Source organism: Stegostoma tigrinum, chromosome 1, assembly GCF_030684315.1.
Source record: "Stegostoma tigrinum isolate sSteTig4 chromosome 1, sSteTig4.hap1, whole genome shotgun sequence".
Lineage (NCBI taxonomy): Eukaryota > Metazoa > Chordata > Chondrichthyes > Orectolobiformes > Stegostomatidae > Stegostoma > Stegostoma tigrinum.
In genome coordinates, this window is record NC_081354.1 from 35,853,906 (window position 1) to 35,872,131 (window position 18,226).

The 18,226-nt window shown below is 46.4% G+C and overlaps 1 protein-coding gene across 8 annotated transcripts in view; it reads right to left on the reverse strand.

Moving 5' to 3' along the window:
- adad1 (adenosine deaminase domain containing 1 (testis-specific)) overlaps positions 1-18,226 on the reverse strand; it is a 111,280-nt gene that overhangs the window by 21,542 nt on the left and 71,512 nt on the right. For all 8 annotated transcript variants that reach the window (XM_048545585.1, XM_048545611.1, XM_048545548.1 and 5 more), the window contains one exon: positions 10,402-10,639. In XM_048545585.1, coding sequence (XP_048401542.1) covers positions 10,402-10,639 — 238 coding nt within the window. The remainder of the gene's footprint in view (positions 1-10,401; positions 10,640-18,226) is intronic.

Here is an 18,226-nt window from a genome sequence, read left to right on the forward strand (position 1 = left end):
TGTCCATCTCCTTCCCGACCTGTCTGCCCACCTTTCCCACTGGCCAATCCCCACTACCCCTACCTGCATCCACCTATCGCCATCCCATCTACCTACCCCCAGCCTCACCCCTTTTTCCTCTATTTATTTCCCAGCTCGTTCCACGTCTCCAGTCTTGAAGGGTCAAAGCCTGAAACATGGACTCCCCTACACCTTGCTGATGTTGCCTGACCCACTGTGTTCCTCCAGCTCCACACTGTACTGACTGACTCCAGCATCTGCAGTTCTTGCTATATCCTAAGGCAAGAAGTCATGCGGAAACTGTTTAAAGAGCTCCTAAAATTAAAGATATGGTATACAGCAAGAAACGAGAGGCTTGAAAAAAATAATAGGCAATCTTAATCTACATAAGATTGGATGAATCAGAGTGGCAATCAGACAGGAAGTGGAGTTTGTAAACAATTTTGGATGGTTTCTTGGAGCAGCAGATTCTAGTGCCAGAGTGTAAATTATTCTAGACCCAGCAGTGTACAATGAGATAACCTCCATTATGAAATTATAGAATTTTACATTCAAGATTGCGAGAAGAAAAGTAAGGCCAACACTAATGTTTTAAACTTTAATAAAAGCAATTATAAAAAGGTATAAAAGATAGAGCTGGCCAAAGTACATTTGGAAATTAGGTTAAGAAATGGGTCAACAGAGATGAAGTGGCAGACATCCAGGGAGATATTTCCTAACATTCAAAGATGCACTCAAAACAAGGAAGTATTCAGGAAAGGACACATTTTGTTGAAGACTTTCATTTTGCATTCATGAGCAACAATGAAGAAACAGCAAAACAGTACAAAGTGAGGACTGTTTGAGCCCATGCTGATTTCTCTTTTTTTAATTCTTATTCATCTATCAATTTTGAATTGCGAGCTGGAATTGACTGTAGACTTTGGGCAGCTTGTGGTAAAAGCAAAAGAATAGATCAGCCTAGCTTTGGTTATTTGAGAGGTCAGGCCTGGAGGCTAAACTTGGGCTGATTTTTGATTAAGGGGCTTAAGGAGACATAGCAACTTCAGGAACAGTATTGCATTCAAATAGATAGCAGAAGTTGGCAATTAGCAAGGTCTGTACTTGAGAACTGGTTTCAGCAACTCGAAAAAATCCTCTGTTTAAGCAGATGGCAGTTTTTGGATGGTAATTGAGGCCTCAGGAAGAGACAATTAGCTTAAGTTTTTTTAAACTATTTTTTCTGAGATGATCTTGGCTGCCAACAGGACAGAATGAAGATTTAAAATCTCCCTGCCCAATCTGCTACACTGGCTTGCAGAAGTTAAAAGTATTTAAAAATTTAGATGTATTTAAAATTTTACCAAAGATTTGTAGGTCAGAGTGTGGGTGAGGTTGTTGACTTGCTCACCAAGCTGGCTTGTTTTCGTTGACATTTTGTCACCATGCTAGGTGACATCATCAGTGAGGCCTCCGACGAAGCAGTGTCGTTCTACTCTGCTTGGAGTTTATACTGTTTGGTCCATAATGGTGAGTAGTGTCATTTCTGGTTTTGAGCTGTATGGGTTTGTATCTGGGGTCCAATTATATTGGTGAGGCCTCAACGATGATGTCACCTAGTATGGTGACAAAACGTCTGAACAGAAACAAGCCAACTCCGTCAGCAAGACAACAACCTCAATTAAAAATATTGCTGCCTTTGCCTGAGTAAATTGAGAAGGTGGCCCAAATTTGCAGTTCTGGTAAAGCAACCAAGCAGTCCACACTTATGCCTGTGAAACGATGCAATGTGAAAGCCATTTAAGTTAAGTTATCCCACTTCCTACAGACTAAGGGGGTGGCCATGGGCACCCGCATGGGCCCCAGCTATGCCTGCCTCTTTGTAGGTTACGTGGAACAGTCCCTCTTCCGCACCTACACAGGCCCCAAACCCCACCTCTTCCTCCGGTACATTGATGACTGTATCGGCGCCGCCTCTTGCTCCCCAGAGGAGCTCGAACAGTTCATCCACTTCACCAACACCTTATACCCCAACCTTCAGTTCACCTGGGCCATCTCCAGCACATCCCTCACCTTCCTGGACCTCTCAGTCTCCATCTCAGGCAACCAGCTTGTAACTGATGTCCATTTCAAGCCCACCGACTCCCACAGCTACCTAGAATACACCTCCTCCCACCCACCCTCCTGCAAAAATTCCATCCCCTATTCCCAATTCCTCCGCCTCCGCCGCATCTGCTCCCACGACAAGACATTCCACTCCCGCACATCCCAGATGTCCAAGTTCTTTAAGGACCACAACTTTCCCCCCACGGTGATTGAGAACGCCCTTGACCGCATCTCCCGCATTTCCCGCGACACATCCCTCACACCCCGCCCCCGCCACAACCGCCCCAAGAGGATCCCCCTCGTTCTCACACACCACCCTACCAACCTCCGGATACAACGCATTATCCTCCGACACTTCCGCCATTTACAATCCGACCCCACCACCCAAGACATTTTTCCATCCCCTCCCCTGTCTGCTTTCCGGAGAGACCACTCTCTCCGTGACTCCCTTGTTCGCTCCACACTGCCCTCCAACCCCACCACACCCGGCACCTTCCCCTGCAACCGCAGGAAATGCTACACTTGTCCCCACACCTCCTCCCTCACCCCCATCCCAGGCCCCAAGATGACATTCCACATCAAGCAGAGGTTCACCTGCACATCTGCCAATGTGGTATACTGCATCCACTGTACCCGGTGCGGCTTCCTCTACATTGGGGAAACCAAGCGGAGGCTTGGGGACCGCTTTGCAGAACACCTCCGCTCAGTTCGCAAAAAACAACTGCACCTCCCAGTCGCAAACCATTTCCACTCCCCCTCCCATTCTCTTGATGACATGTCCATCATGGGCCTCCTGCACTGCCACAATGATGCCACCCGAAGGTTGCAGGAACAGCAACTCATATTCCGCCTGGGAACCCTGCAGCCATATGGTATCAATGTGGACTTCACCAGTTTCAAAATCTCCCCTTCCCCTACTGCATCCCTCAACCAGCCCAGTTCGTCTCCTCCCCCCACTGCACCACACAACCAGCCCAGCTCTTCCCCCCCACCCACTGCATCCCAAAACCAGTCCAACCTGTCTCTGCCTCCCTAACCGGTTCTTCCTCTCACCCATCCCTTCCTCCCACCCCAAACCGCACCCCCCGCTACCTACTAACCTCATCCCACCTCCTTGACCTGTCCGTCTTCCCTGGACTGACCTATCCCCTCCCTACCTCCCCACCTACACTCTCTCCACCTATCTTCTTTACTCTCCATCTTCGGTCCGCCTCCCCCTCTCTCCCTAATTATTCCAGTTCCCTCCCCCCATCCCCCTCTCTGATGAAGGGTCTAGGCCCGAAACGTCAGCTTTTGTGCTCCTGAGATGCTGCTTGGCCTGCTGTGTTCGTCCAGCCCCACATTTTATTATCTTGGAATCTCCAGCATCTGCAGTTCCCATTATCTCTAAGTTAAGTTATCTGGCCAGTTTTGTTACTTTTTTTAAAATCCCTTAACTGTGTTTGTCTGTTTTGTGTGAATGGGGGCTTGAAACAAATGTTTCTGGTTTATAGCATAGATATTAATTAACTTATCCTGTTTGATTTTTCCTTTGCTACAGTTAATATGCATTTATTAAAATCATTAAATACAAAATTGGTGTGTGGAACTAATTATTCAAAGTCCAGAATTGGTTATTCAAAAGTCTGGTTAGGAACTATTAGAGTAATTTTTGGGGGTCTTTGATAGTTTAGTTTCTTTGTGTTGTGAAAACAGAGATAGATGGTACTCACTGCTGTCAATGTGTATCAGTTAAGGAAGTGAAGGCGCTAATCAAACAAGGCGCTAAATCCAGAAATGGTGTTGAGCTTGACTGCTGTTGGTGGGCTTGAATCTCTCAAGAGTCAATTGGAAATTGAGGAACAAATATGTAGAAGGCCTCAGAATAATTGGGTTTTAACAGTAGGGGATTTTAATTTTCCAAACAGACTGGGAATGCCATACTGTAGAAGAGCTTGGATGGAGAGGAATTTAAGCATGTTCAGGAAAATTTTCTTATTCAATATGTGGACTTATCACGAGAGAAAGATCAAAACTCGACTTACTCTTCAATATAAATCAGAGGAAGTGACAGACGTGCTCATGGGGGAGCACTTTTGGACCAGCGGTCATAATTCATAGTTGAGAGGCAGAGGCCGAGTAGTATTATCACAGGACTGTCAATCCAGGAACCCAGATAATGTTTTGGGGACGTGGGTTTGAATCCTGCCACAACAAATGGTGGAATTTGAATTCAATAAATAGCTGGAATAAGAGTCTAATGATGGCCGAATCCATTGTCATTTGTTGGAATACCACACCAGTTGACTAATGTCCTTTAGAGAAAGTAACCGTCATCCTTACCCGGTCTGGCCTACATGTAACTCTAGACACGCAACAATGTGGTTGACTCTTAACTGCCTTTTGGGCAATTAGGGATGGGCAATAAATGCAGCCTAGCCAGCGATGCCCTTATCCTGTGAATGAATAAAGGAATTCCATCAGTTTTTAAATAGCTACATAAAAGAATAGGACTTTAACTTTCAGATCAGGCTTAAATTACAGTAAGGCCAATTTTGATGGGATGACTCAGGAGCTTTCAGAAGCTGATTGGAGGATGCTGTCGCAAGTAAAAGGATGTCTGGCATGTGGGAAGGATTCAAAAATGACGGGTTCAGAAACAGTAGTTCCTGTTAGTGTGAAAGGCAAGGCTAGGAGAATGTAGGAGATGCTGGATGACTAGAGATATCGATGTTCTGGTCAAGAAAAAGGAGACATATGTCAAGTATAAAAGGTGGGATCAAGTGATTCCCTTCAGGAGTATAAGAGGAGTAAGAGTACACTTAAGAGGGAAGTCAGGAAGGTGAAAAGGGAAGAGGGAAATCAGGAAGGTGAAAAGGGAAAATGAGATAGCTTTGGCAAATAAGGTCAAGAAGAATCTCAAGAGATTCTACAAGTACAAGTACATTAAGGGCAAGGGTTACCAGGGGGAGACAAGGGCCCCTTAAAGATCAATGAGGCTGTGAAATCAAAGGAAATGAGTGAGATACTAAGTGAATATCTCGCCTCAGTATTTACTGTGGAGAAAGACAGGTCAGAGAGGTAATTTGGGGAAATGAACAGCAACGTCTTGAAAAAAATCCACATTAGAGGATGAGATGCTGGAGGTCATAAAATAGGTAAAAAGGTAGATAAATCCTTAGGACCTGATCGGGTCTATCCCATAACATTGTGGGAACCTAGGGAAGAGATTGTGGGGATTCTTGCAGAGATGTTTGCATCATGAACAGCCACAGATGAGGTGCTGAATAACTGAAGGGTGGCTAATGTTGTGCTACTGCTTAAACAAGGAAAAGCCAGGCAACTGTATACTGGCGAGCCTAATGTCAGTGGTGGGTAAATTGTTGGTGAGGTTTCTGAGAGATAGGATTTGCATGCACTGGAAAGGCAAGGACTGACTCGGAATAGTCAACATGGCTGTGTGTGGGGGAAAATGTGTCTCAGAAACTGGACTTATTTTAATGAGGATACTAAGGAGATGGATAAGCACAGAGTGGTAGGTGTTGTCTATATGGTCTTTAGCAAAGCCTTTGACAAGGTCCCACATGGTCAATTGGTTAGTAAAGATAGATCACATCAGAGCCAGGAAGCGATAATGAATTGGATACAAAATTAGTTCGATGGTTGATGACAAAGAATGGTGGCAGAGGGTTTTTATTTAGATTGGAGGCCTGTAACCAGCAGGGTCCTGTGAAGATTAGTTCTGGGTCCACTGGATGGTTAGTAAGTTTGTAGCAAGAAGGTTATCTAAGAGTACAAAGAGATCTTGATCAGATGGGCCGATGGGGTGAGAAGTGGCAGATGGAGTTTAATCTAAATAAATGCGAGGTGTTAAATTTTGGTAAGGCAAACTAGGGCAGGACTTACACAATTAATGGCAGGGCCTTGGAGACTGTTGTTGAACAAAGGGGCCTAGGGGTGCAAGTAGGTAAGGACACTTTCTCCTCAAAAGTATCGTCCGAGGTAGAAAGGGTGGTGAGGAAGGCGTTTGCCTTCATTGCTCACAGCAATGATTACAGGAATTGGGTTTTACGTTGCAGCTATACAAGACATTGGGAATACTGCATACAATCTGATTACTTTGCTACAACAAGGATATTGTTAAACTAGGAAGGGTGTAGGAAATGTTTACAAGAATGTTGTTGAGACTGGAGGGTTTGAGTTGTAAGGATAGGCTGGCTGGGCTTGGGCTTTTTCACTGGAGCGTAGGCAGTTGACGGGGGTGACGTTGTAGAGGTTTATAAAATAATGAGGGGCATAGATGAGATGAATAGCCAAGATCTTTTATTCAAGTGTAGGGGAGTCTAAAGCTAAAGGGTATAGGATTGAGGTAAGTGGAGAAAGATTTAAAAAGGGGCCTCATGGGCAACTTTTTCCACACAGAAGTTGGTGCGTGTATAGAATGAACTGCCAGAGGAAGAGGTAGAGGCAGGTACAATTATACGATTTAAAACATATTAAGACAGGTACATGAATACCAAAAGAGGGAAATGGACCAAATGCAGTAAATAGAACTAGTTAAGTCTGGGATACCTAGTCAGTATGGGCGAGTTAGACGAAGTCCATGCTGTATGAATCTATGCTGCTGCACCAATCTACAAAAGTGAAGAGTATTATAAACACATTGCTGACATGAGACTTGTAAATGTACGACACTGGGGAGATGTACTGGTTGTAATTATCTAAAATTCCCTAGACTATGGAAGTGTCCCATCAGACTAAAAAATAGTGAATGTAATTTCTCTATTCAACAAAGGAGGGAAGCAGAAAGCAGGAAAAGAGATTTTGATTTGACCGATTTGTCAGTGAACATTGTGGTACACAGTGGTAAAATATAAATTTAGCTGCTTTAGCTGGATGAATTATATAATGCATGCTATATAAATGGAAAGCAATTGCAGAACACTGCAGTGGAGACGGTGATTACAAGTTAGTAAACAGGCAAATGGAATATTGCTGATAACTCCAAAGAGAATTAAGTATAAAAACAGGGAATTTTCAATACAGATGTACAGAGTCGAACATCAAGAATTGCAGGAGCAGAAATAGGTTAATAGGTCCATCGAGTCTGTTTCACCATTCAAATGGGAACATCGCTGATCTGAAACCCTTCAAATTCACTTTTCTGCATTTTCCCGATACCCCTCAATTCATTTACTGATTAAGAATTTGAGTCTTTAATATTAACCCAACCTCAGCAGTACAAAATGTAACAGATTCACTATCCTCCAAGAAAGGCAATCCTCCTCACCATCTCTGCCTTAAATGACAAATTCTTAGCCGATGTTATCTGGTTCTAGATACTCCCCACAAGCGGAAATAACCACTCCACACCACACCTACCCTGTTAAGCGTCCCGAGACTTTTGTATCTTTCAATGAGTTCTCCTCTCCAAGTCTAGGCTTAACTTACTCAATCTCTGCTCAAAATCCTTCCATATCTGAATCAACCTCATGAACTTGTCTGGAATTCCTCCAATATCAGCATCTTTCCTTAGATAAGGGGGATCAAAACTGTTCACAGTATTCAAGATGTGGTCATGACTACTGCTTTTTTACAGTTTCAGAGAGACCATATTTGAGACATTTTGGATAGTTTGGGTCTTCTTACTTAAAGGAAGGATACATTTGCATTAGAAGTTCACTCAATTGATTCCAGAGATCAAGGAGTCATTTTAAGAGGAAAGGGGCATGTTGGGACTGCAAATATTGGAGTTCAGGAGAACAAAAGATGATTTTGTCAAGTGCTAAGACTTGGCAGAATGGATGCTGAAAGGACACTTTCTCTTCTGAGCTGAAGGGTGCAAGTTGAAAGACAGGGTCTCCCATTTAAGATTGGCAGTAAAGAGAAATTATATTCTTTCAAGTTTGTTAGTATGTGGAATGCCCTTCCTAGTGGAGCGTAGGCAGGGTTATTGAACATTTTTAAAGCAAAATTTAAGGCAAAAGTCAATCGATTCTTGAGCAAGAAAGTAGGTTGACTGCAAAGTATAGCAATGTCTCTATCAATTCTGCTATGATCACATACAGAACAGTCTGAAAAGGGACAAAAACCCTTCTCCTTCTCATTGCTATTTTTGCAACCTGTTTGTACAGTACAGTGTACCAAAATGTTGCTAATATATTGCCATAGAAATTGCACAAAACTGCTAAAATCACCAAAATAGCTACCAAAGGCATCTTCTGTATGTTCTGATATTTGCCCTCCACATACGTAAATGAACTGAAGTCCATTCAAGCACTATTTGGTTGGATTTTCCTCGTCTTGGCAGAGATCATGAGTCAGGAGCCTTCCCAAATTAGCAATCTCACCACCTAGCTAGCAGTGACACTCACACTATTTTCATAGCATTGTTAGTGCCATCATTTCTGAAGAAGGCCCAAAGCCAGGTGATTAAAAGACACGCTTCCATTTCCCGGAACACTGAGCTAGTACTGTGAATGTTAGCGTGAAGAATCACCTCCCGATAACTCCTAAACCACTTACCATGTTTCCACTATGGATAAAATAATGATAGTGGAATCAATTAGAATGAACAGATGGCCACCTCTTCCACTGGTTTAAAGCTTCACTGGTTGGCTAAATTGTCAAACAACAATAAATCAAAGCACAAACACAACTGGGTACTTATTCTAAAAGAAATTGTTTGTGGGATTTATGCATTGTTGATAATTCATAGAATCCCTACAGTGTGGAAACAGGCCCTTCGGCCCAACAAATTCGCACCACCCTCACAGCACTCACCCAAACCCATCCCACTATAACCCACCTAATGTACAATTCCCTGAACACTACAGGCAATTTAGCATGGCCAATCCACCTAGCCTGCACATCTTTGGACTGTAGGAGGAAACCCGAGCACCCGGAGGAAACACGGGGAGAATATGCAAACTCCACAGACAGTCGCCAGAGGATGGAATTGAAACCGGGTCTCCGGCACTGTGTGGCAGTAGTGCTAACCACTGTGCCACCATGCCACCCCTACTAAGGCAACTACTTATCAGCTTGCTGGACTACTTCACAGTGCAGTTAAGAGTCAAACACATTGCTCAAGTCTGGAGTCACAGTAGGTCAAAAGGTAAGGAAGGCAGATTTCCTTACCCGAAAAGGAAATCGTTCCAGATTTATTAATTCAATTTAAATTTTTCTCTGTTGTTGTAGGATTTGAACTCATGTCCCCACAGAATTAACCTGGGCCCTGAATTTTGAGACTCAATACTGTGCAATGTTGAGAGCATTTCATCCACCAGAAGTATTCTTACGTATATGAACACTTTCATGTCTAACTACAACAACTTTTAAGAACAATGCCCTGCCAACAACTGCATTAAAATATTAGTAAATTGGCATACATCTAATTATTACAATATGCAACATTGGCAATTCCCATTGACAAAGAAAGTTTTCCGACTCCAGAACAGGTCACAAATAGCAGGAGAAAGGACTGAAGTGTAAAATTAGAGATATTAAAACACAATGAAAGCTTGAGGTCATAGAATTCATCTAAATACCAGAGCAGAACAGTGATATGATTCTTTTCACCTCCACTCCCCCCAACCCCTGCCGCCAAAAGTAGGAGACTGTGCAGAAATATGACACTGACAATTGAAAAATTAATCGCAGAGCAGGGTAACCACACTGACATTGCTCAAGTGTTGGCATTTACTTGAACTTGGCATAAAGATCATAAAGGGACAATATTGTACATGGCCTTTTCCCGCATTGTGGATAGTAGTTTGTTACCTGCGGCTTTAATGTAACTGGAAGAATTTACACTTTGTATCTGTAAAACTCTTCCAAGAACTATTCCTCCTACAGAAGAGACTATTTTGATGCTGTTGCATATATAATTAAAATAAAGTGTGACAATCTGAATGGTGTTACTAGAAGTCTGGAAACTTATTAGTACTAATAGGTACTGAAAAGGATAGCCTTGATCAAAAACAACAAAGCAAAAACTTTAACAATTTAAACACCTGAAGCTGAGTGACAGGTATTTTTAGAGGATGAGAGATACCAGGATGCAGCAATTCAGTTAATGAGAAATTGGAATTTAAGAAATCAAAGGCAGAGATGTATTCATCATAGATGATAGTTTATCAACATCCATAATTAAATCTGCCAACTAATGGAATAGAACAAACTAATCAAGAAACTTATCTAATAAAAGATTTTTGGTAATACAATAGTTTAGACAAAAAGTAACAAGTAGTACTTTTATTACACTAATAGATAATCTGCACAGAAATATTAACAAAGTTACTCAAATAACATAGCTTGTAACAGTTTTTGTTTTACCTTTCAGCAATCCTTCCAGTTGTACCACTCACCACTTCTACCAAAGAATCTGACTGAGACCAGTTCAGACTGAGGGTTTTATGAACAGAATTTGTTAGACAGGGGTAGGCAGTTTCTGTAAGACATATTTGTGGTTTGCTGACAATGTAGAAATTTGGAAGCTTTGAAGTCAGTGAGTCATCTACACGCTGTTTAATTGCAACCTCTACTCCACGTGTATCTATGCAGTTGGCATCACCTGGAGGGCCAAATGAAAAGGTGATTTTATAAGCATTTGAACTGATAGGCTTCATTCTTAATTTAGATGTAGGAGAAGGAGGTGAGAAGCATGACACACAGTAAGGTAAGATTTGACACAAGTTGCAGGACAAATCATGAGGAAGACTTGTAATAATCTGAAACAGAGAAATTACTGGAAAAACCCAGCAGGTTCAGCAGCATCAGTGGAGAGAAATTAGAGTTAACATACAACGTCCAGTGATCCTCCTTCTGAATCCTTTTTCCATTGTGGAGAGGGAAAAACATCATATTTAAACAATAAAAATTCAAGCAATTGTGTTTCTAAGGTTTAATAAGCAGAGAATTTTCTAATAAACATTTTACTTTGCAAGCAATTTAATCACCACAGCCAGCTTTATGGATAGCAGGCTATAAGCCCAGTCATTCAAAAGCTTTTGCCTCAAAGTATCCTGTATTTTCATAACTTCCATTTAAAATCAGAAAAGATAATTTGCACTTGAACACTTGGCTAAAAATGATTAAAACCTAGAAAGATCAAAATTAGTGAGAGTTCAGAGGATTTCAGACATTTAAAAACAACACAAGAGTTCACAGGGGACCCTGGGGCTAGCCACCACTGTTGTTGGGTTCAGAATCATAATTGCAAAATTAAAATTGAGATGGGGCATCAAATGAAGTTTCTAAGTTGATTGGCTAGGGATTCTGTCTAAACAATTGGCAGATTAATACAGAATTTATATTTGTTGTTTTGAATTAAAAATTAATACCAAGGTTATGAACTAAAGTCTGATATATGGTGTTAGGTTATACCCATAATCTCACTGAAAATAGTGGCTCATGTTTCTTATATTCTCAGTCACTGTCTGCTGCTGACACTCAAGGGCTTCAAAATTGTATGCATGTCTGGATGCTAATATCAAGTATTTTGCTTAACAGATTCACCCCACTGCTTTGACATTGTTCCCTGGAGAGCTCTCTTAAGAGTCACAGATGCCTACAGCATGGAAACAGGCCCTTTCACCCAAGCCACCCAATTTTCACAGCTTAATCTAGTCCCATTTGCCTGCCTTTGGTTCATATTCCTCCATAACTATCCCATCCATGCACCTGTCTAAATTTTTTTTTTGAATGACAAAATTGTATTCACTTCCACCACTACCTCTGGAACTACTGCTCCAGACACTCACCACTATGAAAAAATTGTCTCTCTGGACTCTCTTGTATCTCTCCCTTTAAGCCTATGTCCTTTAGTTTGGACTCCCCTACTATAGGGAAAAGCTGTTGACCATCTACCTTTTCAACGCTGCTTGTGATTTTATATCACCAAATGCCCATAGTGTGGGAACAGGCCATCCAGTTCATACTAAACCTCCAAACAGCATCCCACCCAGGATCATCGCCCTACATTATCCCTGCAATCTTGCAATTCCCATGGCTAATGCACCTAACCAACATGTCCCTGAATACTATGGGAAGTTTAGCATGGCCAATCCACTTAACTTGTACATCTTTGGACTGTGGGAGGAAATCAGAGCACCCAGAGAAAGCTCATGCAGACACAGGGAGAGCGTGCAAACTCCACACTGATAGCTGCCCAAGATTGGAATCGAACTTGGGTCCCTGACACTGAGGTAGCAGTGCTAACCATAAGCCTTTATACTTCAACAAGGTCACCCCTCAGCCTTCCACCCCCCCGTAAAAAACAAAAAAAGAAATCCCAGCCTATCCAATGCCTTCTTATAACTCAAGCCTTCCAGTCCAGGTTGCATCCTAGTAAATATTTTCTGCTCTCCTTTTTAAATTATTAATATCCTTTCACTAGGGCGACCAGAATTGCACGCAATACTCCAAATGTGGCTTCACCAACTTGTACAGCTGAAATAAGATGTCCCAACTCAATGCTCTGACCAATGAAAGCTAGCATGCTGAAAGCCACCTTCACCATTCTTATTCCCCCTCAACTTTTTTCGCCCCCTCATGATCACAATTAGAATATACCTTTCAAATTGAACCAGAGTCAGAGTCATTTTTTCAGGAATTTTGAGGAGAGCTTCTTTCTGTAAGCTCAAGCAGATTATCTGATGAAATTTTCTACTTCTCACCCAAGTCTGAATGCAACATGACTCCAGGGCAATCAAAAGGTAGAGCCAATTGTCACTGGATGTGAGTTTGCTCGCTGAGCTGGAAGGTTAGTTTTCAGACGTTGCGTCACCATTCTAGGTAACATCATCAGTGAGCCTCCGATGAAGCACTGGTGTTATGAAATGCTTTCTATTTATCTGCTTAGGTTTCCTTGGGTTGGTGATGTCATTTCCTGTTCCTTTTCTCAGAGGATGGTAGATTGGCTCCAAATCAACGTATTTGTTGATGGAGTTCCGGTTGGAATGCCATGCTTCTAGGAATTCTTGTGCGTGTCTCTGTTTGGCTTGTCCTAGGACGGATGTGTTGTCCCAAAGTGGTGACCTTGCTCATCTGTATGTAAGGATACTAGAGGTAGTGGGTCATGTTTTGTGGCTAGTTGATGTTCATGTATCCTGGTGGCTAGCTTTCTGCCAGTTTGTCCAATGTAGTGTTTGTCACAGTTCTTGTAAGGTATATTCTAGATGACGTTCGTTTTGCTTGTTGTCTGTATAGGGTCTTTTAAGTTCATTAGCTGCTGTTTTAGTGAGTTGGTGGGTTTGTGGGCTAGCCACAAAACGACATGACCCATTACCTCTAGTATCCTTACATACAGATGAGCAAGGACACCACTTTGATTGGGACAACACATCCATCCTAGGACAAGCCAAACAGAGACACCACGAGAATTCCTAGAAGCATGGCATTCCAACCGGAACTCCATCAACAAACACATTGATTTGGAGCTAATCTACCATCCCCTGAGAAAAAGAACAGGAAATGACATCACCAATGCAAGAAACGATATCACCAACCCAAGGAAACCCAAACAGATAAATAGAAACTGGGCCATAACACCAGTGCTTCGTCGGAGGCTCACTGTTGATGTTACCTAGAATGGTGACTGATTGTCTGGGAACAAAACTTCCAGCTCAGTGAACCAGCTTACATCTGCAGCAAAATAAAGACTCACTCTTGTGGACTGAGAGGAGGAGAGCGCTGTGTTGGAGGTAAAAGGAAGACGTCGGGTTGGCTGTGCACCCTTGCAACCGGTGGATCTCAAAGCTGGCTTCCACCTAACGCTGCTTCAGGGGAGCAGCCAACCTGCAACGATGGCTGCGGCGAGTGCTCGTGCCCCAGGTCAGGGGGTCCGGAACACCAGCTGTGTTTCCGTGAAGAAGGTGGATGAAGGTGCACCTGTGGACCGCACCTTCTTCGTGAAGAGGGTCCTGTTGGACTGTTGTGAGTTCGCTGCTGTGGACATTTACTGCCTGCAGGGTTTCCCTGGAGGAGGTTTTTACGATGTAACCTTAAGGAGTGCCAAGCTTTGAGAGTGCTTCCTGGAGGTTTTCAAGGAGAAAGGTGGTGAGGGCCCCCTCTCTGTATTGACCGCTGTCCCGCTGTTCGTGATGCCAGCGCAGAGGAGCCGTATGGTGAATGTACACACGTACAACCCGCATCTGCCAGCAGTTGATGTCCTGACCTTCCTTGGAAGGTATGTGAAGGTGGAAGGGGACCTAACCGACATCATGGACCCCTTTGGCATCTGGACCATTAAGAGGCAGGTCAAGGGGACGCTGAGGATGGCCGTGGACGGGAACATTGTACACCCACCATCCAGCTTCGCGATCAGCGGGAGCAAGGGCTACCTGACCTATGCAGAGCAACCTAAAGTCTGCCATGCCTGCGGTAAGTCATGTCACGCGGCGGCTGACTGCAAAGCCACCATCTGCAGGAACTGCAAGGAGGAGGGACACCTTGCAAAGGATTGCCCACAAGAAAAAAGCTGCAACCTTTGCAGGGAAGCGGGCCAGCTCTATAGGACATGCCCATGGCGGGGGACCACCTATGCCCAGGTCGCCGGCAGGGGCCAGCGCCCCCCCCCCGCCCCCCCACCGAGGAGAGGGAGGCACCAGGGCCCTGCAAGGACCCCACTAATGTGCAGGAGGGCCAGGTCGTGCAGGAGGGCCCAGCCCCGCAGGATGGGCCTGAGGCCAGCAAAGCTCCCCTCCAGGTTCCGTTACCCACCCCCACCCGCCCCCCAACAACCCGGAGTCGATGGAGGCGGCAACAGGCGACCCAGGGGAGTGGACGACGGTCCGGAGAGCAAGGAGGAAGGCGCGTCGACGGGCCCAGGAACCACAACCATCAGGCCGGAAGAGGCAGCTACGGGGGGCTATAAGAGCTCCTCTGACGAGGGAGTTTCGGAGGGGGCCCACCCAAAGCAGAAGCCAAAGATCTCAAGGGAGACGGAAAGCAGCATCCTGCTTCCGGGTGATGGGAGGCGTCCTGAGGCTCCCGCCGACACCCAGTCACGTGCCGCTGGACTTCCAGGCAGAAGGAGGAAACAGCGCGTCCCCAGCCTGACCCAGAGCCGGACTCTTCCGCCTCCGTACCCCCGACCGGGGTGGGGGGAGGGGAATGCCACCCGGAAGGCAGCACGGACGGTTTCCTGAGCCCGGAGAACGTCCAGCAGTTAGCCTGGGCAATGGGCATGAAGGGACAGATGGAGGGGCTGGATCTTGGACTTTGGGAGGGTACTGCGGTCACTGCCCACGATGGGGGTACGAGTTGCGAGCATTAATGTGCGCAGCGTCAAGTCCACCGCAAGATGCGTGTCCACAGTGGCCTACCTGACCACCATCAAGGCGGACCACCTGTTTCTGCAGGAGTGGAGTGCGGGATACGCACCTCAGCACATACAGGAAATGGTCCGGAGCCTGGACCTGTGGGCCTTCGATCTGGTCGGGGGGGTAGCGACTGTCGCTCCTCGGGCCTGGCTATTCTGCTGCGGGGGCGCAACTTCATCTCTCAAGTTCAGCACGTGGTTGGGGGGGGGGGGCGCCTCCTAGTGGCTGAAGTCACCTACAGGAACGCTCCCCCGAGGCTGATCGTGTACGCCCCAGCAGTACGGAGTGAACGGTTGGCCGTCCTGCAGCGGTTTTCACCCCTGCTGGCTACGTCCAGGCCGGTCATCCTAGGTGGAGACTTCAACTGCATCATCGATGCAGATGGAAGATCCGGCGTGGGGGACAGCGGGTGGTGGGAGTCAACTGGACGTCACGTCCAGATTCCTGATGGGCACGGTGAAGGACGCCAAGCTGCTCGACGTCTTCAGCACCCTTGCAGACGGAGCGCAGCGGAGATACAGCTGGTCGCGGCCAGACGGGTCTATTCGCTCAAGGATAGACTTCCCGTTTGTGTCACGGGCATCGAGCTGGTGTTCTTCTCTGACCACTGCCTCCTGCTGGCCGACTGTCACTTACAGGACGACCAGCCGGCCGGCAAGGGGACGGGGAAGCTTAACATGACTGTTGACCCCAGAGAACGTCGAGGGGCTTAAAAGGGAGTACGCCGGTTGGAGAACCGTGAAACCCCTCAGTCTCTGGGCGACTGGTGGGAGACGGTGAAGGAGAACATCAAGAGGTTCTCTCTGTTTGGAAGGCGAGAGAGGGGTGGGGAAAGCTGTCGCGACTCCAGAAAAGGGTGCAGAACCTGCTCCTTCTGCAGTTGATGGGGGTCGATGTCACTGAGGACCTCCGTGAGGTGAGGGGCCAGCAAGCCTCGCTCTTCACCGCGGAGGCCTCCAGGATAATCTTCTGGTCCAGGGTCCGCTTCGTGGAGCGGGATGAGACGTGCTCGCATTTCTTCTTTCAGAAGGTGCACAAAGAGAGCTCTGTGCTTAGCTGGCTGAAGGAGGACGACGGCTCGGTGACGTCGTCTCGGCCCAACATTTTGAGGATCAGCAGATCCTTCTATGCCAGACTGTACGACACAAAGTCCACGGACAGCACAGCCTCCGAGTCATTCCTGTCATCTATCACGGAGGTCTTAGATGACGGCACGAGGGAGTGGCTGGACTGGCCGATATCCCTGGACGAGCTGACCAGAGCCCTCAAGTCCTTGGAGAGGAATAGGACTCCCGGGAGCAACGGCTTGCTGGTCGAGCTGTATTCCACTCTGTGGGACCTGGTCGGCCAGGACCTGCTGGAGGTGTACGATAGTGTGCTTTGGGCGGGGGAAATGTGCAAGTTCATGAAGAAGGGCATCATCACTCTCATTTACAAGAGGAAGGAGAAGAGGGAAGAAATTAAGAATTGCCGTCCCATTTCACTATTGAACGTGGACTACAAAATCCTGGCCAACGTCATAGCCAACTGGGTCAGGTCTGTCCTGGAGTCTGTGATTCACCCTTACCAAACCTGTGCTGTGCCGGGCAGGAAGATCACCGAGAGCCTCGTGCTCATCAGGGATACGATTGCCTACGTGCAGGACAGGTGGGTGGACACACCTCGTCAGCCTGGACCAGGAGAAGGCCTTCGACAGGGTCTCTCACGCTTACATGAGGGATGTCCTCTCCAAATTGGGGTTCGGGGAGGGCATCTGCAATTGGATCTGGCTGCTCTACACCAACATCGTTAGTGCAGTCTCGATCAACGGGTGGGAATCGGACAGTTTTCCCGTCAGATCTGGAGTCAGGCAGGGCTGCCCGTGCTCTCCTGCCTTGTTCGTGTGCTGTGTGGAGCCCTTCACCGCATCCATCAGGAAGGACGTGAGCCTGAAGGGCACAGCTATCCCAGGCAGCGGAGGCCTTCAGGTCAAGACCTCTCTGTACATGGATGACATCGCCGTCTTCTGCACCGATCGTCGGTCGGTGAGTAGGCTGTTGGACATCCGCGGCCAGTTTGAACTGGCCTCGGGTGCCAAAGTCAATAGGAGTAAGAGCGAGGTCATGTTCTTTGGGAACTGGGACGACCGCTCCTTCATCCCCTTCACCGTCAGGACAGGCTACCTGAAGGTGCTGGATGTTTGGTTCGGTGGAGCTGGGGCGTGCACTAAGACTTAGGAGGAGCGTATCACCAAACTGAAGCAGAGGCTGGGCAGGTGGACGCTCCGGTCCCCCTCGATCACGGTTAAGAACCTGGTTGTCAGGTGCGAGGGGCTTTCAGTACTGTTGTATGTGGTGCAGGCCTGGCCTATTCCCTGGACCTGCGTCGCTGCGGTCACCCGGGCCATCTTCAACTTCATTTTTTTTTGGGGGGGGGGGGGGGTCGAGGATGGACCGGATCCGCAGAGACACCATGTACAAAGACCTGGAAAATGGGGGGAAAAGGGCGTACCAAACACCACCCTCGCCCTGACGGCTACCTTTGTGTGCGTCTGCATCAAGCTGTGTGTAGATCCTCAGTACGCAAACACCAAGTGTCACTACTTACTGAGGTTCTACCTGTCCCCGGTGTTGCGAAGGATGGGCCTGGCCTCATTGCCGCGGAACGCTCCGAGTAGTTGGACCGTCCCGTACCACCTGTCCTTCATGGAGAAATTTTTGAAGGGAAACACCTTTGACTACAAGGCCGTCAGGCAGTGGTCAGCACGTAGTATCCTCGAGACCCTTTGAAAAAAGGAGAGGGTGAATCCCGTTGTGTGGTTCCCCACGCAGACTGCCAAAGTCGTTTGGCAGAATGCC